Genomic DNA, 26,277 nt, shown 5'->3' with positions numbered 1-26,277 from the left:
CCTTTCTTGGCCCCCAGTTGGGGCTCTCCTTCTTCCCTAAAACCAGACCCCATTCTATCCCCAGGCGCTGCCCCGAGGGTTACGTGTGCATAAAGGCTGGGCGGAACCCCAACTATGGCTACACCAGCTATGACACCTTCAGCTGGGCCTTCCTATCTCTCTTCCGCCTCATGACACAGGACTATTGGGAGAACCTCTTCCAGCTGGTACAGCTGCCCCGCCCTGCTCTTCAGCCCTAGAACCTCCCTCATCCCCACAGCCTCTTCGTCGCCTGGCAGGACCCCCAGCAGGGCTGTCTCACCTGGGGGACCCCCTCAGTGCCCCTACATACAGACAGCTTCTTAGAGCCCCCAACATTGGGTACCTGCCCAGATCTGAGCCATAGCCTCTGCATCCTTCTCCACCTTTGCTGAGATCCAGGCCCAGCACGGATCCCCAGTCCTCGCAGTACCGCAGGGCAGCTTAGAAATTCAACTCTACCCAGATACAATTTTTTATTTTTTATTTTTTTAACTGCTTGTCTAATCGTCACGCGAGGACATTTTTCCATTGATCTTTGGAGAGAGTGGAAGGGAAAGGGAGAGACAGACAGAGAAACATCGATTGGTTGCCTCTTGCATGCACCCTGACTGGGACCGGGGATCAAGCCTGCAACCCAGGGACGTGCCCTTGACCAGAATTGAACCTGCAACCCTTCAGTTTGCCGGCCAACGCTCTATCCACTGAGCCAAACCAGCCAGGGCCCCAAACACAATTATTTAGCTTCTACTGTTCGCAGAAGAGTCAGGCTGAGTCTGGAGCGACAATGCCTTCTGGTCCCTGGTGATACTTCTAACACTGATGATATTAATGAAAATAGTAACAATAATAACTACTATCTGTTGAGCTCTTACTAGACACCAGGCACCATGGCAAAGCTAGGACTCAGGCCCCCATGGCCCATGTTCACCATTTTTTCTCCTGGCTCTCTGACCTCACGATGTCTGGCTGGTCCTCAGGGCTCTCTGAGTCAGGAGACCAGGAAAGTCTGGGTGCTGGGTATACATTTGGAAGTTCCCCAGAGTGTGGTTCAGCCTGTCAAGGATGACCAGACCCTGCCTCAAATCACCAGGCTCTCCGAGGGACCCTCTCTGTTTACCTCTCTGGGCTATGGGTGTGTGGAGAGGGGTGGTGGGTGAAGCAGGCGGGCACCATGTGATACTTCCCATCCTGCCCCCACCCCCAGACCCTCCGAGCAGCTGGCAAGACCTACATGCTCTTCTTTGTGGTCATCATCTTCCTGGGCTCCTTTTACCTCATCAACCTGATCCTGGCGGTGGTGGCCATGGCCTACGCTGAGCAGAACGAGGCCAACATGGCTGAGGATCTGGAGAGAGAAGAGGAGTTTCAGCAGTTGCTGGAGAAATACAAAAAGCATCAGGAGGAAATGGAGAAGGTCTGGACTCAGAGAGAGGAGGCGGAGGACCCAGGGATCTATCTCCCTGCCCCTCAGCCTGGGTTCTCCTGGGCAGGCTGAGGGTGAGGGAGAGGAAGGGGCGGGGCTTGGAGGCAGGGGGAGCAGAGGCCCCGGGCTGGGGGCTTTGGTCGGATGGGAGACATCCAGGCAGTAGAAAGAGTATTTTGCAGTTCTGTGCCTCAGTTTCCCCATATGTGACAAGGAATCAGAAGTAGCCTTCCAGCTTGAATACCTATGATTTTGTGATTCCTTCTGGGCAGAATATGGGTCCCTGTCAAGAGAGGGGCAGGTCCTAATGAGGCCCCAGGGAGCAGTGCCCACTCTCTCATCATCTCACGAAGTGCAGGCTCAGTCACGGCGTCAGAGTAGAGGGTCTCCAAGGATGAGGGTCCTCTGTCACTTTGGACCACCACTAGGTTCAGTGCAGGCCAAGAAGAGAGGCCCTATCCTAAAGGGTTCGTGAGGAAACTCAGAAATGGACTTCATGCCCATCACCCTGCCGGTCCACAGGCCAAGGCTGCCCAGGCTCTGGAAGATGCGGAGGCAGGTGGTGACCCAGCCCACGGCAAAGACTGCAATGGCAGCCTGGACACATCACCAGGGGAGAAGGGGCCCCCACGGCCGAGCTGCAGCGCAGACAGCGCCATCTCAGATGCTATGGAAGGTGAGTGCCCGGCTCGCCCATACCCATCCTATACTGCATGTCCTGCCCATCAGGCCACTTGGGCTCCTGGGGAAGTGAGGGTGGGGCTGGCTGGGCCCAGCTTCAGGAGGACAGTAACTTAATATTGGCATCGAAGAAATGACCACGATAAATATAGTCCTGGCTTACCCTGCCCCGTTCTGGCTGCAAGGCCAGGCTGCCACGGGAAATGGGGGCTTCCGGGAGGGCCTTGGGGGCTGCCAAGGCAATGGAGGACAGGATGCTAATACTAACCAGGAAGGCCCAAAGTTCCGGAAACGGGAGATCCTGCTCCTCAAATGTCTCTGGGTAAAAGTTAAAGGCCAAAGGCCAGACTCTGCCCAGGTAGAGTCACAGACTCCCTCAAATGCCCATGCTGCTCCCCAAGTCTCAGGAGGAGGATAAGCATGAGGTAATAAAAAGAAGGCAGATAGATTTACACAACTGGATGGATAGATGATGGATGGATGGATGAATGGATGATGAATGGATGATGGATAGATGGATGGGCTAAAAGATTAATGAATGGGAAGAAACACATGGGTATATGGATGAATGACAAGGAGGGAGGGAAGAAAAGAGAGAGAGAGGGAGTGAGGGAAGGAAGGAAATCTGTCATAGAAGAGATCTAGTTCCCTTCCCAGGCCACTTGTGTCAGGAAGGACTTGGAGGTCCTAGAGCAACGGTTGCCAACTGGTGGTCCGTGGGGTCTGAAAGGTTGGCAACCGCCGTCCTAGAGGACTTTGCACACCTCTAGAGGGCACCATCTCACCTAACCTTGTATGACAGGCATCCAGGTATGGGTGCCCTGCCAGAGAATGCCCCAGAGAATGATGGGCAGAGCTGGCCTAGGAGATCACTCAACACTGCCCTTGCTGGATGGTTGTGAGAATTTTTGGCAGTAGCACCTGCAGTAGCAGCCAGGTTGGGGGTGGGGTGGCGTTGTTAAGGTCAGACTAGAACAGTGGTTCTCAACCTTCCTAATGCCGCGACCCTTTAATACAGTTCCTCATGTTGTGGTGACCCCCAACCATAAAATTATTTTCGTTGCTACTTCATAACTGTAATTTTGCTACTGTTATGAATCGTCATGTAAATATCTGATATGCAGAATGTATTTTCATTGTTACAAATTGAACATAATTAAAGCATAGTGATTAATCACAAAAACAACACGTAATTATATATGTGTTTTCCGATGGTCTTAGGCGACCCCTGTGAAAGGGTCGTTCGACCCCCAAAGGGGTTGCGACCCACAGGTTGAGAACCGCTGGACTAGAATGTGTAGCCTTTATGAGAGGCCCAGGTTGTTAACTCCTGGGTGGGGGTGAGAGTCAGCCACCCCTACCCCTGGGGTGTCCCAATCATGCTTACAAATCCAAGGATCCATGGGACTGCCCCACTCCAGTCCCCTTTCCTCTATGAGATGGAGGCACTAACAGCATGTATGAAGTTCTGGTGGGAATGAAATGAGATCATGCCTGGGCTGAGGATTCCCACAGCAGCACAGGCCTGGAAGTCCAGGTGGAGGAGCAGCTTTATCCATGGGCCTTACGGGCTTTTGAGCTAGGGCGGCAAGAACAGGGGACATTTCCAGAAAGCCACCCTGGTGGGAAGTGACTGATTGGCTGGGAACAGTCTGGAGGGGCCGGCATTACTGCCAAAGCGATAAAGAGCCCACAGGGGGATCCCAGTCTGCTCCCCAGTGGCACTGGCCAGCGGCAGGAGGAACTGGGAACCGACCCCCAGCAGTGACCTCCCACCAGGGACCCTCAGGCACTGCGAGAGCAGGGTGCAGGATCACTGTCCTGGGCTGCTGGCAGGGGTGACAGTCACTGAGGGGCAGGGCTTCGTGGGTTGTGTCAAGAAGGTAGAAGCTTGAACTAGCCCATTGAGAGAAGGGGCCTGGGGCAAAGGCCGCTAAGGGGCAGGTCTTTGGGGGGCAGGGTCTAAAGCAGGGGTGGGCAAACTTTTTGACTTGAGGGCCACAATGGTTTCTTAAACTGGACCGGAGGGCCGGAACAAAAGCATGGATGGAGTGTTTGTGTGAACTAATATAAATTCAAAGTAAACATCATTACATAAAAGGGTACAGGTACGGTCTTTTTTTTTTTTTTTAGTTTTATTCATTTCAAACAGGCTGGATCCGGCCACGGGCCGTAGTTTGCCCACGGCTGGTCTAAAGGGTTGGGTTTTGAGGGTGATGCACTGAGAGGTGTGGCTTGGAGTAGGGGGCCCTGAGAGGTGGGGTTTGAAATGTGATCTAAGGGGCAGGGCTTGGGGATCCCCAAAGACCAAGTGGAGGGAGGTAGCCACTGAGAGGGGGATCCACATCACGTGTCTGACTCCACCCTACCCCCAGAGCTGGAAGAGGCCCACCAGAAGTGCCCGCCGTGGTGGTACAAGTGTGCCCACAAAGTGCTCATATGGAACTGCTGCGCCCCATGGATGAAGTTCAAGAACATCATCCACCTGATCGTCATGGACCCCTTCGTGGACCTGGGCATCACCATCTGCATCGTGCTCAACACCCTCTTCATGGCCATGGAGCATTACCCCATGACAGAGGAATTTGACCACGTGCTCAGCGTGGGCAACCTGGTAGGGAGGGGACAAGGGAGGGGTGGTCATTCCCAGGCAGGACAGGAGAGAGGACACAGGGCCTGATGGAGCCCTCTCAGCTGTGTGGAAATATGGGGCACTATTGGGGGGCATATGTGGACAGGCTAGGGTTATTTTCCCAGCATGTGGGGGACATAAGTTGATGTATAAGGAAGGTATATGGGGTGATCCACGGGATGTATTTGGGTTTCAGGATAGCTGGGAGCAGAGAGAGTGGGGATGAGGTTCTGGAATCCTTAAGATCAGGACTCCGGGGATCTGGAGTCCAGGTCATGCCATGGATGCAGATATGGGGGAGTTGAGGCAACGGAGGTCGGGGGACTGGGTGACAGGTCTCTCCACCTTTAGAGGTTGTTTGTTGTGGGCCTAAGAGGGACTATGGACCCGGAAGTAGGACAGATAGCCATGGGCACCCTGGCCCAAGAGGCCCCAGCTCACCCTGGAGTCCCCAGGGCATAGCCCCCCAACCCTCAGCCCCCTGCCCGCTCCCCTTTCTCCAGCGAGGCCAGGCTTACTACCCTCCGCAGCCCTGCCTGCTCCGCTATTGTTGACACACACTGATCCGCCTGCTGATCCCTACCCATTAGGAGTATTATCACCTCGTTGCCAGCCACGGTGGAGCCTGACAAAGGGAAAAAGCCGCCTCCTCCTCCAGCCCTGCCTGCCCTTCTCAGTTTCCCTCAAATGTTTTCAGGATGGCAGATGGGCCAGACGCTCCCCCACCCTGAGGGTCAGGGGGGCCTAGGAGAGTGAGATGTGAGGCTTGAGGAAGGACAGGCCTGGGTGGATAGCAAGGGATTCGGACCTTGGAGTCCCCAGCCTGGGAGGCAGGCAAGTCTGTGCCGTGGAGATGCCTGAGCAGCCGTGGCCGGGCTGGGCCGGAGGGGCCAAGGGCGTGCTCTGGACTTGGTGCAGCTGCTGGGGTGTACGTGATGGGGCCGGCCCACAGCCTGCTCACCCCCTGCCCACATTCTGCTGCCGACTGGGCACCTGCTATGGCCAGGGACAGCTCCTGGGCGGGGCTCAGCATGTGCCAGGGCAAGCTGTGGACCCAGGGCAGCTGGTGTCTGGCAGGAGGGGGGCCGTGCCCTGGGGGAGAGGGGGTAGTTTTCAGGGACTCTGCAGCCCTCAGACGCCATATCGAGGGTTGTGTTTGGGGGTGAGGCAGCTCTGGCCTCCTCATTGTTCCCAACTTTGCCTCCTTTTGGCCCCTGCCCTAGACTTCCAAGTCCACCAAGAGGCTGGGTCCTGAGACCCATGCCAGGGAGGGTAGAGGCTGTAGGGAGCAGAAACAGGACACTGAATCAAGCAGGTTTGAGACTTGACTCGTTCCCATGTGGGCAGCACGACCGAGCACTTCCCGCTAACCTTTCTGAGCCTCAGTTTCCTTTTCCTGAGCCGGGTGTGATAATCCCTTCCAATTACACTGAAACCAGCATACCAATGAGGTTACCATGGCAACCACAAAGCCCTCTGTGAGTGTTAAATATTCTGTGAGTGGCCCCGAGAAGTTGAGGGCTGGCCCTCGGTCACATGGCCAAAAGCGGAAGGGCCCAGGTCTCTGGTTGGTCCGCATCTCTTCTGTGGAATGGCCATCCCACCCCTCACTCACACGCACACTCGGGTGCCGTGGGCACCACTACCTGCCCCTTCAGGGTTCTGGGCCCCACAGGCTCTGCCAGGAGGTGGGAGTCGGGTAGGAGATTCTCAAAGCCTTGTGCTCCTGGAAGCTCTGTGACCTGTGACGGGGCTGCCCCTCACCCCACAGGTCTTCACGGGCATCTTCACAGCAGAGATGGTGCTGAAGCTCATCGCCATGGACCCCTACGAGTACTTCCAGCAGGGCTGGAACATCTTCGACAGCATCATCGTCACGCTCAGCCTGGTGGAGCTGGGCCTGGCCAACGTGCAGGGGCTGTCGGTGCTCCGCTCCTTCCGTCTGGTGCGTGAGCCCCGGGCTGGGGTGGGAGAGGGGCAGGGTGGGGATTTTCCTACTGAAAATAGGGTGAAAGGGAGCCCCCTCCCCTATCACACAGGGCTCCTGGGGGCCAAAATGACAGCCCAGGAGCTTGACCCCTGTGACCTTGGGTGGCAGTGGAACAGGCACTTTGGCCCGGCCTGTAGCCATGAAAGCTAAGGCTTGGGAGGATCTTTAGTGATAGAATCGGAGCTGTGAATTAGTGCCCTTTCCACCACCCCCTGGGAGCACTTTTATTATTTGTTTAAACTTTATTCTAGGACATTTCATGCATCCACAAAAGTATCCTATATAATAAAAGGCTAATATGCAAATTGTCCCCTCCACCGGGAGTTCAACCAGGGGGCGAGACCAGCTGGCCAACCACCTGCAGACCCTCCCCCTGGCTGGCCCCATCCCCGATCAGCCCCCCACCCAGATCAGGGGTGGGGCCGGCCCGCCAGCTGCCCTTGGACCCTCCCTGTGGCCGGCCCCGATCAGAGCGGGCTGGCTGGACCCCACCCATGCATGAATTCATGCACCGGGCCTCTAGTGAAGTATAATAAACCTCTGTGTACCTATCACCCAGCTTCAATTGCCATCAATAGTCTGCTGCTCTTGTTTCATCTGTCCCCCCACTTTTTGTGGAGGAGAGTATGTTAAAGCAAATCCCAACATATAATTTGACTTGTAAACACTTTATCTGTATCTTTAAATATGTGGTGTTTTTTTAAATTGGTTTCAGCGAAAGGAGAGAGAGGGATAGAAACATCAATGATGAGAGAGAATCATTGATTGGCTCCTCCTGCATGCCCCCTACCGGTGTCCACCCAGGCATTGTGACCTCCTGGTTCCTAGGTTGACTATCAACCACTGACTCACACTGGCTGGAAGCTTTATCTGTATCTTTGACAAATAAGGACTTTTTTTCCCTTTTGAACATATGAAGAGCATGAGGTAGTAGGATATGAATGTTCTCATTTAACAGAGAGGCAAACAGGCCTTCCAATCACTCAGGGAATGGGAGATCGAGCTGTTCAAGATGATTCTTTCCCCTAAGGATAGGGTTCCCCTGGGTTGACCAGGGGTCCCTGGGCCTCATTCGCCCCTGCCCTCCTCCCGCCCGGCAGCTGCGGGTCTTCAAGCTGGCCAAGTCGTGGCCCACGCTGAACATGCTCATCAAGATCATCGGCAACTCCGTGGGGGCGCTGGGCAACCTGACGCTGGTGCTGGCCATCATCGTGTTCATCTTCGCCGTGGTGGGTATGCAGCTGTTCGGCAAGAGCTACAAGGAGTGTGTGTGCAAGATCGCCTCGGACTGCAGCCTGCCCCGCTGGCACATGCATGACTTCTTCCACTCCTTCCTCATCATCTTCCGCATCCTGTGTGGCGAGTGGATCGAGACCATGTGGGACTGCATGGAGGTGGCCGGCCAGGCCATGTGCCTCACCGTCTTCCTCATGGTCATGGTCATCGGCAACCTAGTGGTGAGTGAGGCCGGCTGGGTGGCCCCCCAACCCTTGCCCAGGAAATCCAAGTGTCCAAGACATGACCCGTTCTTTTATCTCCGTTGTTCCCTTTGAAGGGGGCTGTCATGCGAGGGCCCTTTTCCTATGAGTTGAACTGCATGATACATGGCTCTTCTCTTCCTGCCCCCTCAGCCCCCCAAAATGACAAATTGTTTCTTTAATTTTATTTTTCAATTACAGTTTATATTCAGTATTATTTTGCATTAGTTTCAGGTGCGCAGCATAGTGGTTAGATACTCACATACTTTACAAAGCGTTCCCCCTGATATTTCCATTCCCCACCTAGTACTAGAGCTAGTTATTTCAATAGTATTGACCATATTCCCTATACTGGACTTTACAGCCCCATGACTATTTTGTAATGACCAATTTGTACTTCTTTTTTATTGTTGTTGTTAATATATTTTTTTATTTCTATTTAGAGAGAGAGGAAGGGAGAGGGAGAGAGAGAAACATGGATTGGCTGCCTCCTGCACACCCCCACAACCCACAACCCGGGCATGTGCCCTGACTGGGAATGGAACCAGAAACCTTGTGGTGCACGGGATGATGTCCAACCAACTGAGCCACACCAGCCAGGGCCCAATTTATACCTTAATCCCTTTACCTCTTTCACTCAGTCCCCCAATTCCTCTCCCCTCTAGCAACGATCAGTCTGTTCTCTATGTATCTATGAGTTTGTTTCAATTTTGTTTGTTTATTTTGTTCTTTAGAGTCCACGTATAAGTGAAATCATATGATATTTGTTTTTCTCTGACTGACTTATTTCACTTAGCATAATACCTTCTAGGCCCATCCATGCTGTGGTAAATGATAAGATTTTAGTCTTTTTTATGGCCGAGTAATGTTCCATTGTTTATACGCATCACTACTTTTTTATCCGCTCCTCTGGTGATGGGCACTTGGGTTGCTTCCATATCTTGGCTATTGTAAATAATGTGGCAGTGAACATAAGAGTGCATATATTCTTTCCAGGTAGTGTTTTAGGTTTCTTCAGAAGTGGAATCGCTGGGCCATAATTTTTTTCGGATGCTCTCTATTGTTTTCTATAGTGGCTTCACCAATCTGCAGTTCTACCACCAGTGCACAAGGGTTCCCTTTTATCCACATCCTCTCCAACACTTGTTGTTTATGGATTATTGACGATAGCCATTCTGACAGGTGTGAGGTGATATCTCATTATGGTTGTAACTTGCATTTCTCTGATGATTAGTGATGGTGAGCATCTTTTCCTATATCGGCCATTTGTGTGTCCTCTTTGGAGAAGTGTCTATTCAGGTCCTTTGCCCATTTTTAAGATTGGATTTGTTTGGTTTTTTTGGTGTTGCATTGTATGAGTTCTTTATAAATTTTGGATATTAGCCCTTTATAAGATACTAGAGGCCCCATGCACCAAGACTCGTGCGAGAATGGGCCTTCCTTCCCCTGGCTGCCAGCACTGCCTTCGCTCAGGCTGAAGCCGCCTTTGCACCTTCCCACACTGCCCAGAGGCCCGGAGCAACTGGGGCGATGCAGAATGCCTGTGTTGTCACCATAGCAATGAGGCAAGCATCCTGCCCCGCCCCCGGCCGCTCAGCACCTGTGTATGCAAATTAACCCGCCATCTTTGTTGGGTTAATTTGTATACTAACTCCTGATTGGCTGGTGGGCATCACAAAGGTACGGTCAATTTGCATCTTTCTCTTTTATCAGTGTAGATATCATTGGCAAAAATCTTCCATTCCGTAGGTTGTCTTTTTGTTTTATTAATGGTTTCCTTTGCCGTGTAAAATCTTTTTAGTTTAATGCAGTCCCATTTGTTTATTTTTTCTTTTGTTTCCCTCAAAATGGCAAAATTTTTTGTGGTTTAATCCAATGATTCTCAAATTTTAACCTGCTTAAGAGTTGCTTGCGAGTTTCTTAGAACCTGCCGCCTCCTCCCACCCACCCCAGTCTGATCTAGCAGCTCTGGGCCAGCACCTGGGAATCTGTGTTTCTAACAAGCTCTGGAGATGCTCTTGCTGCTGGCCCAGGGCTGGCACTGTGATCAGTGCTGTTGAAACCTAGTGTTTTGGGTAAAGTAACATAATAATTGGAATCAGACAGGTCTAAGTTCCAATCCCAGCTCCTTTTCCATCTGCATGACCTTGAACCAATTACTGCTCTCTGGTTGGCTGGACTCTCCAATTTTACATGAAAGAAGAAGAGTGGGTACCTTGTAGGGTGGCTGGGAGGAGTGGCGTGACAGTGTGCAAGAAGGCACCGCGCGGAGTTGGCATCTGAGGTTGCTGGGCCTCTTGGCCTTCTCCCACCCTCTCACCCTCTGTACCTGGGAATCAGGCCCCGGGTGTTGGGAGAATCCAGAGATGGCACAAACAGCATCCATCCTGCCACTTTGGGCTTGGCTTGTGGGGGACTGGTGCAGGGAAGGGGTGCAGGGGCTGATGAGAAACAGGCTGTGGGGCTGTGGTCCAGCTGACCAGCATTTCTGTGGCTCGGGCCTGGCAGGCATCTATCCTCACCCTGCCGACCCTGACTCCTCCCCTTCTCTGGGTGGTGTGGGGGTCAGTCCTACCCGGAGTGCTGTGCTCAGCTGCCCCCTGCGGTGACTGGCAGGCACTGCCCTGGGCAACAGAGGCGGGAAGACGCAAGTCCCATCCCCCTCCCTCCCCAACATGTTCTGCAAAGGCCTGTGGAATCCTTGGGCTGCTGGGTCAGCGCGTCTCAGATATCGCTGAGCTCTGGCTGGGGGCAGGAGCAGATAGGTGGGGTGGGTTGTCACCTCAACTGAGGAGGAGACCCTGGGATGAGGGACAGCTAGACAGGAGGCCCCAGGCTGGTTGTCCCTGGGAGGGAGGTCTTGGGTCTTGGGGAGTGGAGAAAGAGAGGGAAGATGTCTGGGCAGATCTCGGGGGCAGGATTAGGGTGTGGGTAGCAGTCTCTGAGTAGCAGTTTGTCATGTAGTTTGAGTACCTGGGGGTGACAGAAAGGCTCTGCAAGGGGTTTTTGTGTACAAACTCAAAATCATGTCAAGCCCCTACTTTGCCACCACTAACTGGGAAACCCTGAGCAAGTTATTAACCTATTTGGTCTCAGTATGTCTCATCTGGAAAATGGGGATGACCCACTTCACCGGGTGGTCCTGAGGATTACACAACACACATCTCAGTGATTAGCAAAGCTCTTGGCCCTCGAGGTCAGGGGAGTTCAAATGTCACAGGCGTGTGTGGTGTAGATCCCCATCGGGGGCCTCACACTCCTGCCAGGGGCCGGTGCCTGCGTAAGGGGCTTTATTTGCATCATCCTTGATGTTGCCCACAACCCTGTGAGGCCGGTGATGCTGGCTCTGTGCTCCAAGGAGGCACTGCCCAGACCGCACAGCTAGTGGGAAGCTGAGCCTGGACTAGAACCTGTGTCTCTGAACTCCCGTGACAATAACGTAGATAGTAACTGCAGTGCTGACAGTGATGACATCCACACCAGCAAGGATGGGGACGGCTGGCCTCCGTTTACATTCATCCAGCACTCGGCATACGCTCCGTGTGCTCAGCTCTGCTTTGTAGATGAGGAAGCAGAGGCCCCGGGAAGTGAGTCAGTCACCTGTGAGCCGAAGCAGTCTGGCTCGAGGCTGGAACCCCTGCCTTGAGTCTGTGTGTGTGTCACACGCACACACACCCCGCACGCACTCCCTCACCCACTGCTGACGCCCTTTTCTGGTCCAGCTCTGTGGTTCTCCCACTTTGCTCAGAGGGAGCGGAGCAGCCGAGGGAGGCGGCAATGTCAGCTCCTTGGGCCCGGTCCCCCCCCCCCCCCCCGCCCGCCCCAGGCTCATGGAGGCAGGTGTTTGCAGAGGGCATGAGGGCACCCTGCCAGGGAGTGTGGGTACCCATGTCCCCTGCGTTCGTGGCACTTGGGCACTTCCTTGGGCTCCTGTGAAGGAGGGGAAATGACTAAGTCATAGGTAACCCATCCCTCAGAGCCCCCAGGGAGCACGATGTCCATGCCCCTCCCCTCCAGTCCCCCCGCTCCCCGCCTTGCCCAAGGAGGCTATTTCTGTCCCAGGCAAGAGCCGTGTGCAAACCCTGCTGACCCAGAGAGCAGCTAATTCCCATCTCAGATGTGTTTCTGGCAACTGGATGCCTCTCCCCAAGAGAGAGAAGAAAAGACCAAGAAATTTTGGTGAGGGGCAAAGGCAGCAAAGTAGCTGGGGGTATGGAGATGGGGCAGAATCCCCCCAGTACGTTCGCTCAAGGAAAGAAGATATACAAGACACCACACATATATAGGGTGTCCCCAAAATGTATATACATACTTTGAATAATTATCAAGGCAGTCTTTATTTTCTCAAAATTGAGCTGTCAGCTGTTAAAGAATGTATACTTTTTTGTGGGGACACCCTGTCTATTTTAAAGGCATTATGTTAACACAATGGTTAGACGATGACAGAAGGCCCTTGGAGGACGCTGGTGAAAGTCAGACAGTGAGAGGCGGGCAGAGAGATGGGCAAGGGTGGGAGGTTCCCATGGACAGGCTCCCAGGGCCTCCCCAAGGCCCCCAGAGAAAGAGCCTGGCCCTGCCTTCCAATATTGCACACATAACAGCCAACATGTTGGAGTGCCTACTGTGTGCTCACCACAATGCAAGGAGGCAGGAACTGGAAACATCTCCATATGCAGATGAGGAAGCCGAGGCACACAGCAGAGATCTGACTTGCCGCTGGACACACAGCTCGTAAACTAGGATTCGAAACCAAGCAGCATGGTCTCAGAGCCTCCGTGCCCATCTCCACGGCCGTGCAAACTCACTGCATATGATTTTTCTGATCAGATGTCTGTCTCTAGCAGGTGGGAGCTCCCTCAGGCCACTGGCTCCTGTGCTCACTGGAGGGGCCCAGTAAATGTCTGGCCACTGGAAGATGAAGTTGACAGGAGGCAGTGGGTAGACCAGAAGCTTCTTAAGTCCCTTTCAGCAGGACTATGGGAAGAGAACCAGGTGGAGCAGGGGACCCCATGGAGAAAGGGGTTACTGCCCCTTCCAGGGCAATAGGAGACATGCCTCTGAGCACTGGGAGCACAGGGTCTATTAAAATCCCACTTATCAGGAAAGAAAAGATGGCTCAGAGAAGTGGTTCCCAGTAATTCCTGGGAGCTCGGAGACATGCACCCTGGTCTTTGCTCTGCATCCCCTGGCAGTGGAGGCGGAGGACAGCATCATGGAGAGTCCCTATCACCCAGGGGCCTCCCAAGCCCTGCCTCAGCCTCGGTCTGCAACGTCCTAGCCTGTGCCCAAGCATCAGTTTCCTTACCTGCCAAGTGGGGATGAGAGTGGCAGGCCTCACCTCCATGAGCAGTCGTGAGGACTCCATTAGGTGGCGCTGTTTTAAATGTTCAATATGGGGTAGATCTGATCTGGAGGCCTGAGGACCCTCAGGGGCCCGGAGGCTGAGCTGAGGCTCCCCAACCCCTGCTCCCAGGTCCTGAACCTCTTCCTGGCCCTGCTGCTGAGCTCCTTTAGCGCCGACAGCCTGGCAGCCCCGGACGAGGACGGCGAGATGAACAACCTGCAGATCGCTATCGGGCGCATCAAGTGGGGCATCAGCTTCGCCAAAGCCTTCCTGCTGGGGCTGCTGCACGGCAAGATCCTGAGCCCCAAGGAGATCATACTCCAAATCGGGAGGCTCGGGGAGGCCGAGGAGGCTGGAGAGGCCGGGGAGGCCGGGGAGAGTGCCCCCGAGGACGAGAAGAAGGAACCACCGCCCAAGGAGGGTGACAAGGACCTGAAGGACAATCATATCCTGAACCACGTGGGCCTGGCTGACGGGCCAACCCCCAGCATTGAGCTGGACCACCTCAACTTCATCAACAACCCCTACCTGACCATCCACGTGCCCATCGCCTCCGAGGAGTCCGACCTGGAGATGCCGACAGAGGAGGAGACTGACACCTTCTCGGAGGCTGAGGATGTCAAGGTGAGCCCGTCGCAGAGCCTGGCGTGGGGGGTCAGCGGTCACGGCTTCACATTTTTGTGTGACTTTATTCAAGCCTCCAAGCCTCCATTTCTCCATCTGAAAAATGGGGGTCATGGTGCCTACCTGGGGTCACTGTGGTGACCTTGGATGAGAGGATGTGTGTACAGCACATGGTGAGCGCTGGGTAAATGGTGACGGTTACTGCTGTTATTGACAGGATAGTATGACAGATCCTGCCTGCCCTAACACCCTTCACTCCACCCCCACAACTCCGGCAGGGCCCTGTTTCACCAGCAGGTGGCGATCTTGGACAGGCTGTTCTTCCCTGTGAAACCTCTACTGCAGGGCTCTCTTTAGCCCACTCTGCGTTCTTGCCATTGTTACCTGTTTCTGTTTAGAGCCCCCCTGGGGCTGGTCCCTTTCCCTCCAGGGTGGGCCAGAGTGCCAGGTTGGGCTGGGGACTCTGAGGAGAGGTGCAGTGGAGCAAGGAGTTTGGGAAGGGAGAGAGCAGGGAGCCTCAGTAAGAGTCCTGACCACCCACCCAGCCCCTGTAGGGGCCCTGCAGCGGCTGGGCTGAAATGTCCCCTCCTCCTGCTCCTTCCCTCCCAGGATGGTGAGGGGCTGGTGGTGACCCCCGGAAGCTCTGGGGCCTTGCCTGGGCCTCTTCGGGAAGCTGACTCTGAGCCCCTCACCCACCCTCTGGCCTAGCTGGGGAAGGATGAGCATAAGACCCTGCCCACCAGCACCCTATGGGCTCTGGGCCGGGCTGGGCACCGGGGCCCAGATGAACTTTGCCCTGAAAGTTCTTGACTTCTTACTCCCCCCAAATATGTGGCACGCTGACTTTCCAGGGGGCCAGGTGCCTGCCAAGCTATAAATACCCGGGACTCTGACACGGACCTCGGTATGAGGAGCAGGGGTGGGGGAGGGCTGGAGACACCCAGGCCAAGGCTCTGAGCACGCTTTAGAGCCAGGAAAACAGGATTCCAAGGGGGATTGCGGGAGTGGGGGCACATGGGCGGGACAATTGACTCAGTGGATGCCCTTGCTGACCTATTGCCCCGTGCCTCAGTCTCCCTTTCTGTCAACTGGGCACAGGACTCCCTTAGTTTTCTGGTCACCATTCTGGATCCAGAGCTGACATCCAGTTGCCCTCTCCATCTTCCTCTTCAGGGGCCTCACCCCCAGCCATGAAGGGGTCCCCTTGAGGGGGGGAGTCTGGGCCCGGGAGCTGGCCCAGGAGGAGGTGGGGGAGGCCTGGCCAGGTCGGAGAACCAGCCTCCCCGCCTGTTCCACTCCCATCAGGTTCTTGGCCCCAGGCTGGAGCTCCAGCTGGGAAAATTGTTGGTCCTTTGTAGGTTCCTCATCCAGACAGCTCCTAGGGACAGGCCTGGGGACACCACGCACTGATATCTGGGGTTGTGGCAGCCCCAGTCTGTTCTGACCCCCATTCGGGCCTGTCGCAAGTACCTTTAGGCATCTTATTCCTCTGCTGCCCTCCTCAGGCCTTCCCACGCCTCCCAGAACTCCCAGCAGCCCGAGCCATACCCAGCACCCCAGCCTGCTCTTCTCCCAGCCTCTTCCCTTACCTGAGGCCTTTACATGCCCACTCACATCCTCACCGCCCCTGCCCAGGCCTGAGCCCTACCCTGCTCCAAATCTAAGTGCCACAAGAGCAGGACCACGGCTGCCTTGGTAACTGGTTCTTCTGCATGGGCCACGGTGCCTGCTCCATCATCCATGGTTGAGTGAGTGAGTGAGTGAGTGAGTGAATGAGTGAATGAGTAGGTCTGTCCAACCCCTCTCTCTCCTCTCCCTCTGGTCTCCCACCCTGACCTCCTCTGCCCCACCTGGTGGGAGGACCCAGGGGTCACATGACCCTGTGGCCCCTGCAGAAGCTGCCACAGTCCCTGGACAGGAACTCCTCCGTCTGCAGCACAGTGGACTACAAGCCCCCCGAGGAGGATGCCGAGGAGCAAGTGGAGGAGAACCCCGAGGGGGAGCAGCCTGAGGAGTGCTTCACTGAGGGTGAGCCCTCATGCGTGCACCCCACCTCGCCTGGTGCACCCCCGGCCCAGCAGACCCCAGCCCATTGCCTCCTTGGGGACCTCTCGGGGGCATGCATGTCACCAAAAGCATGTGGGACCTTCTCCCCTGACGCCACCCTGCCCTGCAGCACCAGGCAGGGGTGTCAGAGCCGGGGTGCCTCCAGCCCTGACCTGAGCCTTCAGTGTGTGCAGCGGGTGCCGGCAGCACCCCGAGGGCTGCCTTGCCGATTCCCCATCGAGCCCTGGACACGAAGCGGGGCTCAGGGAAGGCAGCGCTGAGTCAGTCTTCCTGGGCAGCATCTTCGGGGAGAAAGGCCTTCAGGGCACAGCTCTGGAGAACAGGGCCCGGCTGTGCAGAGTGAGGGCTGCCTGGCAGAGCGGGGAGGGTGGGACAGTCCCTGAGCTGGGGGCCCACACCCCTGCTTGTCTTCCTGCTGCATATCCATCCCTGGCAGCAGTTGGCACATGGGCGGAGAAGGCTGTGCGGGGAGAGCCTGGGACCCCCATTCTAGGGGAGGGGCCGGACCCATTTCCAACCAGCAGTGGAGGACATGAGGCCGGGAATGGGGGGGGCAGTGAGGTGCAGGTCTGGAGGGGCATCCTGGGAGGTGACGGGAACATGCTGACAGGATGGGGAGGCAGCCACCTGGCCGTGACGTGGTGCCCCTGTGCTCCCCAGCCTGTGTGCAGCGCTGTCCCTGCCTCTACGTGGACGTCTCCCAGGGCCGAGGGAAGACGTGGTGGACCCTGCGCAGGGCCTGCTTCAAGATCGTCGAGCACAACTGGTTTGAGACCTTCATTGTCTTCATGATCCTGCTCAGCAGTGGCGCCCTGGTAGGCACTGCCCTGGAGAGGGGCATGGGCCGAGGCAGGTGCCAGGCCCAAAGCAGGCCCTCGGGGCTCCCTCCTTCTCACACTGCGGGAGGGACGCGGCCTGAACAGGCTCCAGCCCAGAGCCCTCGAGGAACTCCCCCGAGGAGCTTCTCCCCACGGGAAACTCGCTCACCCCCCATGATGGGCATGGGGGGTCTGGGAGAAGCCACCGGCCGGGCCCCGTGCCAGGCCCCTGGGACCCAGCAGCGTCGGGCAGGGCTGGGGACGTGGTTGCCCGGCCTCCTGGGCCCTGGCCACCCCGTGCTGGTGCCCGCAGGCCTTCGAGGACATCTACATCGAGCAGCGGCCCACCATCCGCACCATCCTGGAGTACGCCGACAAGGTCTTCACCTACATCTTCATCCTGGAGATGCTGCTCAAGTGGGTGGCCTACGGCTTCAAGGTGTACTTCACCAACGCCTGGTGCTGGCTGGACTTCCTCATCGTGGGCGTGAGTCCGCCCCGGCCCGGCCCGCCCCGCCCCGCCCCGCAGCCAGACCCAGAGGCCCTCCTTGTGGCCACGGACCTTAGGAAGCCCCAGCCCGAGGGGCAGCAGCTGCCCGAGGTCACAGAGCGCGTCAGACCCCTGGTTAGCCGTCCTGCCCTCGCAGAGACTGGTCTCAGGCTCCTGGGACCCAGCTGGCCAGGAAGAGGACTAACAGGCTGAGGGGACCTCCGCTCCCTGAGAGAAAGGGGAGCCTGGGGGCAAGAGGGCGAGTAGGAGGGTGATGACCGTCCTTGCCCATATCTGTGGAAGATGTTGTATCCCAGCGGTTCTCAACCTGTGGGTCGCGACCCCTTTGGGGATCGAATGACCCTTTCACAGGGGTTGCCTAAGACCATCGGAAAACACATATATAATTACATATTGTTTTTGTGATTAATCACTATGCTTTAATTATGTTCAATTTGTAACAATGAAAATACATCCTGCATATCAGATATTTACATGACGATTCATAACAGTAGCAACATTACAGTGATGAAGTAGCAACGAAAATAATTTTATGGTTGGGAGTCACCACAACATGAGGAACTGTATTAAAGGGTCGCGGCATTAGGAAGGTTGAGAACCACTGTTGTAACCTCCCTGACGGGCACAGGGCCGCCGTTTAATTGATGACATCGCTGAGATAGAGCCCAGGCTCCTATAGGCGCTGGGACAATTCCCACTAGAGAGGACCACCCACTAGGGAAGGGGCCTGGGAGAGACCCCTTAGAGCTGTGAGTCTAGGAGGCCCCTGTGGCAGACCTGTCCTCAAGGGCTGAGTCCCGGGGCTTTGGGGGGAGCCAGGGGCCCTGCACTCCCTGACACCCCAACCCTCCTTTCCCCTTGCAGGTCTCCATCATCAGCCTGGTGGCCAATTGGATGGGCTACTCGGAGCTGGGACCCATCAAATCCCTGCGGACGCTGCGGGCCCTGCGCCCCCTGAGGGCACTGTCCCGATTCGAGGGCATGAGGGTGGGTGCTGGGGAGGGCTCTGAGCAGGACTGGGGGTTGGGGGAGCAGCCACCACAGGGCAAAGGGCAGGGACCACATGTCTGTACTCCAGCCACCAGCAGGGGAAGCAGAGGGTCCTGCTGTAGGCCAGGTTGGGGGCCTGAGACAGCCCTCCTGAACCAGCCCCAAGTGCCCATTCCTGCCCGCAGTCCTGCGCCTTAGCTCTTCTCTGCCACCACTGGGGGGCAGCAGAGGCTGCGGCAGCTCCCAGGAGGGCGTGAGGGCGCCAGGGCCGGGAGAAGGGTGGACCAAAAGCCCGTCTGTGTATTTATGCGTGTCCCTCCCCAGCTCAGACTGGGGTTCCCCATGGCTCTGAGACTCAAACAAACAGGAAGGTACTTGTGCCCAGGGCTCTGAGCCTACTGACCCTTGAGCTCAGGGTCATGCAAGTTTGGAAAGATCCCCTCGGGCTCTTGAGGGTGGAAGTGACTGGTAAACACAGGGTTCAGGCAAGACAAATGGGACTTCCCCAGTGAAGGGAGGTCTGTTGGGAACAAGACCAGCCCCAGGGGGACAAACCTCTGTGAATCGGCTGGTTGCAGCCCATCAGTGCACTCAGCCTGAGCGGCTCCCTCCTGTTCATACAAGAGGCCAGTGCTGGGCCCTCCCAGCTCCAGAGTGGCCGACCCCAACCCTCTGAGGGGACATGACCTGCCCGTGGCCACACAGCTGCTTGGTACCCCAGCCAGGAATAGAGCCCTGGTCATCGCCAGGCCTGTGCCACCCACTCTGTCTGGAGGTCATGTCACGGCTTCTGCTTAAAAGAAACAATTCTCAGATTGGGCTCAGCCTGGAACAGTGAGGTGGCCTGTGTGGCCAGGGCTGGTGGGGTGCAGGACTCTGGTCCCAGGGTCCAGAGTCTGGTGGCTTCTTTTCGATGCCTGTGTCTCTAATACCGTGAACAAGTGAGCAGGAGCTGGTCACGGGGGCTGAGTTTCCTATGGGGGCCGAGGAAAGAGTGTTTGTCTCTTGCCTGGTGACCCATAGCCAGGCTGCTTCCAGAGAAGGCCGGGGCCCCAACTCTGGGCTGATAGCTCCAGCCAAGCAGAGAGTCCTCTCCAACCACCATGCTGGCAGCCCCCAACCCTACTCTTTGCCCCCCTGGCCCCAACCATACAGCCCAGCAGACTTCTCCCCAAGCCTGGCTCAGAGTGCCCTCCTCCAGGAAGCCTTCCCTGAGTAGCCATGCCCAGCCCTTCCTGGTCTCCTGGTTAGTGTCGGTGGGGAGCTGTCTCCCAGAGGAGACGGGCTCCCCTGCCTGGGAGAAGATCTGACAATGAATCCCTCCCACCCCCACCCCAGGTGGTGGTGAATGCCCTCCTGGGAGCCATCCCCTCTATCATGAACGTGCTGCTTGTCTGCCTCATCTTCTGGCTCATCTTCAGCATCATGGGCGTCAACCTGTTTGCTGGCAAGTTCTACTACTGCATCAACACCACCACCTCTGAGAGGTTCGACATCTCCGAGGTCAACAACAAGTCTGAGTGCGAGAGCCTGATGTACACGGGCCAGGTCCGCTGGCTCAACGTCAAGGTCAACTACGACAACGTGGGTCTGGGCTACCTCTCCCTCCTGCAGGTGGTGAGTGCGACCCCTGGCCCTGCAGGGACGTGGATAGAGGTGCCCCCGTCTTCCTGCCACTCCTTGTTAGGGGACTGCCCACCCTGCTTCCAGGGCTGCAGGACCCTGAAGTAGTGCCCAGACCTCTCTGGTCTCTATCTGATACCTACCCAGTGGGGCTGTGGCCAGGTGGCCCAGGGGGAGGACCAGGCTGGATGATAGAGGCAGCAAGCAGCCCCACCCCTTACACCCAACTACACTTTCTCAGGCCACCTTCAAAGGCTGGATGGACATCATGTATGCAGCCGTGGACTCCCGGGAGGTGAGTGGGAGTCACCGAGATATGGCTCATGAGTGAGCCACAGGGGAGGACTAGACCAAAGACACAGCGGCACGTTCTGCCCATCCCCACCCCCATACTGCCTCCTCGGGAGACCCTGAGACTCCGAGGGTGGATGGGTTCACCTCTGGGCCCCAGGCCTCTCCTGCCCACAGTGGGACAGGGAGCACGTGTGTCCCCAAGCCCACCCAGCACACCCTGTGGCCCCTGCAGCAAGGGGAGCAGCCGCAGTACGAGGTGAACCTCTACATGTACCTCTATTTCGTCATCTTCATCATCTTCGGATCCTTCTTCACCCTCAACCTCTTCATCGGCGTCATCATTGACAACTTCAACCAGCAGAAGAAGAAGATGAGTATCCAGCCCCGCCTTCCCTGGGCCTCCCTCCTCCCGTCCTTGGTCCATTCAGCCCTTATAGTTCACAAACGCTGCCTCAGTACCCCTGTGCTGTCGCTGGGAACACAGCTGAGGCAGCAAATCTGGGTTCAGATCCCACCAGGCAACCTGGAACCAGTGACCTGGCCTCCCCAAACCTCGGTGTTCTTATCCATCAAATGAGGGGATGCTACCAACCTCTCTGGGTGATTCTGGGGACCCAATGAGATATTGATGGGAAGTGGCCCAAAACAGACTGTGAGGCAGCACAGGTTCCCTTCCCTCTGTCATCCCCCTCCTCCTCCTCCTCAACCCCCATCTCTGGCCCCTCCATGTCCCTCTCCCGCTTTCCACCAGGGGCACCTGCTGGGATGAGGGTTGCTTTAAGGGTGGTGCCTGAGGGAGGGAGGTCCTGGAGGCAGAGGAGGAGGACCTCCCAAGCTTATGGGCTCCATCCCACTATACTTTGGAGGGAAAGACATCTTTATGACGGAGGAACAGAAGAAATACTATAATGCCATGAAGAAGCTTGGCTCCAAGAAACCTCAGAAGCCAATTCCAAGGCCCCAGGTACCTGCCCTCTGGGCCTCTCTTCCCACAGCCTGTGTGAGGCTCCCGCCTGAGGGGGCCCACAGGGCCCAAATGCAGCCTACACTCTGCCCTCCAGGCTGTGTCCCTGGCATGAGGCTGAGTCCACCCGCAGGGAGTCTGGGTCCACTGGCCGGGAGGGGTGCCTCTTTGTAACTGTATTGAGGTGCTATATACATAAGCAGCAGCTGCCCGTTAAACTCCAGTCCCTGGTTCACCCCTCACCCGGCCCTACACAGCCCCTCAATGTCCATTCACCTCCTCAGTTGGTAGATTCTGGGGCAGGGGTCCCTAGAAGGGGGAGGAAGATGATGGCCAGACACCCTCCCCAGTGAGCAATGGCTTAGGGGAAGGGTGAGGGGGCTGCTTGAGGACCTTGGCAGGTAGACCTTCAGAGCAAGGAAAGGTGCCCAGGGACCCCATAGAATGACCTGGTCTAATGGGTCTGCCCTCCATTTCCTGGCCAACACCACCATAAGCCCTGACACACCTCTCTCTTTCATGTTTGTGTCATCCTGTGTCTCTTACCTGTCCGTGTCCTGTGTGGGCCCTGACTACTCCCCCCACTGTGCACCCACATGTGTCCTTGCACTCCCATCTGTGCTGCAGAACAAGATCCAGGGCGTGGTGTACGACTTTGTGACGAAGCAGGTCTTCGACATCGTGATCATGATCCTCATCTGCCTCAACATGGTCACCATGATGGTGGAGACGGACGACCAGAGCCAGCTGAAGGTGGACATCCTGTACAACATCAACATGATCTTCATCATCATCTTCACGGGGGAGTGTGTGCTCAAGATGTTCGCCCTGCGCCATTACTACTTCACCGTCGGCTGGAACATCTTCGACTTTGTGGTTGTCATCCTGTCCATTGCAGGTGAGCAGGGCCAGGCCAGGCTGTCCTCATGGACACATGCGCCCGGCCTGCTTATACACATCATCACACCTACGCACGTGCGTGTGCACCTGCCATTCACACCTCATGCACAGAGGCACATTGTATACACCTCAAGGAACATTTACCTGACAAGTAGTTGCACACTCGGGTTCCAGTATCCATACACACTGGAGAAGTGCATGGACATGTATGTACTTATGATAGTAACTCACCTACGGCATCTGCAAACAGCCTTGGGAATAGGCCTGACCCTCGCCCCATCAACTTTAGCATACCTCACTTCCATCCAGCTGTGTGGGGACAAAGATGGAACCCTTTGCCCCAAGACCCTGGGAGGGCCCGGCCTAATGGGTGAGACCATCTGGGCTGTGCTCCAAAAGTTGAGCGCACCAGGCCAGGCCCCCTTGAGGCCGCATGCCCCCTCACTCCCTAACCCAGCCCCCCCACCCTAGGACAGCAGTGCTCATCACTTCCTCCCTGCAGGTCTCGCACTCTCTGAGCTGATCCAGAAATACTTCGTGTCCCCCACACTGTTCCGTGTGATCCGCCTGGCCCGGATCGGGCGTGTCCTACGACTGATCCGTGGGGCCAAGGGCATCCGGACGCTGCTCTTTGCCCTCATGATGTCGCTGCCTGCCCTCTTCAACATCGGCCTCCTCCTCTTCCTGGTCATGTTTATCTACTCCATCTTTGGCATGTCCAACTTCGCCTACGTCAAGAAGGAGTCGGGCATCGATGACATGTTCAACTTTGAGACCTTTGGCAATAGCATCATCTGCCTCTTTGAGATCACCACGTCGGCCGGCTGGGACGGGCTCCTCAACCCTATCCTCAACAGCGGGCCCCCCGACTGTGACCCCACCCTGGAGAACCCGGGCAGCAGCATCAAGGGTGACTGTGGCAACCCCTCCGTCGGCATCTGCTTCTTCTGCAGCTACATCATCATCTCCTTCCTCATCGTGGTCAACATGTACATCGCCATCATCCTGGAGAACTTCAACGTGGCCACCGAGGAGAGCGGCGAGCCCCTCTGTGAGGACGACTTTGAGATGTTCTACGAGACGTGGGAGAAGTTCGACCCCGACGCCACGCAGTTCATCGAGTACAGCCGCCTCTCCGACTTCGTGGACACCTTGCAGGAGCCGCTGAGGATCGCCAAGCCCAACAAGATCAAGCTCATCACGCTGGACCTGCCCATGGTGCCAGGCGACAAAATCCACTGCCTGGACATTCTCTTCGCCCTGACCAAAGAGGTCCTGGGAGACTCGGGGGAGATGGATGCCCTCAAGGAGACCATGGAGGAGAAGTTCATGGCAGCCAACCCCTCCAAGGTCTCCTATGAGCCCATCACCACCACCCTCAGGAGGAAGCACGAGGAGGTATGTGCCATCAAGATCCAGAGGGCCTACCGCCGGCACCTGCTTCAGCGCTCGGTGAAGCAGGCGTCCTACATGTACCGCCACAGCCAGGACGGTAGCGGGGACGGGGCCCCCGAGAAGGAGGGGCTGATCATCAACACCATGAGCAAGTTGTACGGCCCTGAGAACGGGGACAGCGATGTGCAGGGCAAGGGTGAGGAGACGGGCTCCACGGGGGACGCTGGACCTGCCGTGGGACTCACACCCATCAGCCCCTCCGACGCTGCCCTCCCTGCCTCCCCACCCCCAGGGCAAACAGTACGCCCAGGGGTCAAAGAGTCTCTGGTCTAGCAGGTGGCAGTGAGTTGGCCAGCTGAGGCTGGTAGAGCCCTGAAGCTTCCCCAAAGCTGCCTGCAGGCTGAGGGAGCGGGACTTTGAGTCGAGGACTGATCCAGCTCCCTGTTGGGGACAGGACGTGGCCACTGTGGGGCTAACACCTAGGCCAGAGCCCCTGCCTCCCCCCGCCATGGAAAATGGGAATTGCAATCCGAGGCTCCACGCTGGGCCCAAGACCCCTGCCTCTGTGATTTCGCCTTCATGTTGCTCTCACCTCCTCAGGGGCCCTGCTGCCTCTCCTCTTGGCCTGGAGGGCGGTTGGAACATCAGAATCTCTGTCCCCACTGGGGGAGGAGCCGGCCTGTGATGGAGGGATTGGCTGCCCTCTTGCCACCAGAGTCTTACAGGCTGCTGGCCTCTCCAAAGACGCCTTACCCTCAGGGAGAGCAGACACCTGGCCCCAGGGCCCGCCAGCCCCCCATCTCTGGGACAGTTTCCCCGGTGGCTCAGGAATTCCCTGGAAAAGGGAAAAGTTGCTGGTCTGCAGTGGCTCCACCAGCCTCATTGGCCACTGGATCCTGGTGCATCGGGCTGGGGTTGTGGCCCCTGAAACCACTTCCTGGTGTGTCCACTGTCCAGACCTCCAGCCCCTGGCTGGCCCCTGGGGGAAGAGCACAAGGGAGGACCCCACTTGGGACCTGCCTTTTTCTAGATCGTGTCCACCAGTCTCACAGCACTGGGGGCTCTTCTTGGCCTGAGCTCCCAGACCTGGGGTAGGGCTGGAACCCCGGCACTCAGGAGGAAACATCTTGTTCCCTCCCTCCCTTCCTCCCTTCCTCCTCAGCCTTCCCTACCACCACCACCCCCCCACTCCCCCACTCAAAAAGTGATCCTAAGAATGTTATAGTTGAGCCCATGTTAGAGATTTCACATTGGGCCATGCCCAGCCCACCTGGCTCAGGCCCAACCTTCCAACCTCTTGCTGCCTGGAATGCCGGGAGCACTTTTGCTGGCACAGCCGATCTGGGCACGGCAGTGCCAGGCCTCCACTGGCTCCCGGAGAACAGTCAGAGGCTGAGCTTGGAGGAGGAGTCACTGGATTGATTCACTTGTGTGTGTGTTCAAGTGTGTACACCATTGTGTCCCACGACGCCTACATATGCATGTGTGTCTGGGTCTGTTTGTGGAAATGTGTGTCAGTGGGCCCCTGTGGTGTCTGGCCGGTGTGTGTGTGTCTTCTGTAGAGGCCTGTCCGTGTGAGTGTGTGTACGCGTGTGAACACATGTGCGAAGTTCGAGTCCCTGTTGGCCTTAGTTCCTCTTCTTTTTCTTGTTTCTTGTGAACAGTTTGATTACAACTCAGGAAGCAGCCAAACCTCCAAAACAAAGTGCAAGTGTGCGTGTGTGTGTGTGTGTGTGTGTGTGTGTGTGTGTGTGGCCCACGGGCCAGAGCCCTCTGTTCTGTCTGCCCCGCCCTCTGGCCTCCTCATCGCCCACCCTGGGCGTCCCCCTCTCGTCCCTGTGACTCCATGATCTTCCCTTCTGCTGGTTGTTTTCGTCACACCCGTGCCCAGCCCTGCTCGGTGTCTCCTGCCTGTGTCCTCTGTGGAAGGGGCCCCACTCCGTCCGGCTCTTCCTTCCGAAGGTTCACCCTACAGGGGGCAGCCTCCTCCCTGGCCAGCACCCTGCCCGCTGCCTTTCCCTCCTCAGGCCCGGACTGGCGTGGCCCCAAGAGCCTCCGCGTCTGTTGGACTGGAGAGACTGTGTACAGACTGTAGCGCCTCCCCCTGCCTGTGCCCCCTCCGCACTGGCAGACCCACACCCGTCCGTGCCGTGCCCGGGTAGGCACAGGCCCAAGCCAGGCCAGCAGACAGGCCCCTTTGTACAGTTCTTACAATAAACCTCCCCCTTGAGCCCCTGGTGTGCGGGCTTCTTCCTTCTGCAGCTCCGAGTGCAGATGTCAAGGGGGCTGAGGGCAGCAAGCGGCAGAGGGGCTGGTGGGGACTGCAGCCCAGCAGGGAGGACTGGTGGAGTCCCGGGCAGGGGTGCGGGAGGGCGGGATGCTCCCAACTTCCTCCTCTGGCCCCCAGGTTCCCTCCTGCCCCGCCTAAAGGAAGGCTCGGGGTCCAGCTGGAGGCCACACGAGGTCAGAGGTCACATCCCTCCGCTCCCACCCATGACAGCACCTAGCAAAGAGCTGTCCGG

General features: G+C 56.9%; 1 protein-coding gene across 1 annotated transcript in view; it reads left to right on the top strand.

The window, feature by feature from the left end:
• The window catches only part of SCN4A (sodium voltage-gated channel alpha subunit 4), a 31,133-nt gene extending 5,157 nt beyond the window's left edge, over positions 1 to 25,976 (top strand). Inside the window, exons 8-24 of the mRNA XM_070393323.1 lie at positions 65 to 206; positions 1,226 to 1,435; positions 1,967 to 2,120; positions 4,501 to 4,739; positions 6,529 to 6,702; positions 7,848 to 8,204; positions 13,699 to 14,193; positions 16,089 to 16,221; positions 16,921 to 17,075; positions 17,392 to 17,565; positions 18,454 to 18,576; positions 19,918 to 20,196; positions 20,444 to 20,497; positions 20,729 to 20,866; positions 21,356 to 21,460; positions 22,088 to 22,358; positions 22,863 to 25,976. Of these exons, the coding sequence (XP_070249424.1) occupies positions 65 to 206; positions 1,226 to 1,435; positions 1,967 to 2,120; positions 4,501 to 4,739; positions 6,529 to 6,702; positions 7,848 to 8,204; positions 13,699 to 14,193; positions 16,089 to 16,221; positions 16,921 to 17,075; positions 17,392 to 17,565; positions 18,454 to 18,576; positions 19,918 to 20,196; positions 20,444 to 20,497; positions 20,729 to 20,866; positions 21,356 to 21,460; positions 22,088 to 22,358; positions 22,863 to 24,088 (4,429 nt within the window). The 3' untranslated portion in view covers positions 24,089 to 25,976. The remainder of the gene's footprint in view (positions 1 to 64; positions 207 to 1,225; positions 1,436 to 1,966; positions 2,121 to 4,500; positions 4,740 to 6,528; positions 6,703 to 7,847; positions 8,205 to 13,698; positions 14,194 to 16,088; positions 16,222 to 16,920; positions 17,076 to 17,391; positions 17,566 to 18,453; positions 18,577 to 19,917; positions 20,197 to 20,443; positions 20,498 to 20,728; positions 20,867 to 21,355; positions 21,461 to 22,087; positions 22,359 to 22,862) is intronic.
• The last annotated feature ends 301 nt before the right edge of the window (positions 25,977 to 26,277 follow it).

The sequence above is a fragment of the Myotis yumanensis genome, unplaced genomic scaffold (genome assembly GCF_028538775.1).
Source record: "Myotis yumanensis isolate MYYU_CA2020_CCGP unplaced genomic scaffold, mMyoYum1.0.hap1 SCAF_16, whole genome shotgun sequence".
NCBI classification, from domain to species: Eukaryota; Metazoa; Chordata; class Mammalia; order Chiroptera; family Vespertilionidae; genus Myotis; species Myotis yumanensis.
The sequence above is the reverse complement of the archived record's forward strand: the minus strand, read 5'-3'. Positions and strand labels throughout refer to the sequence as shown.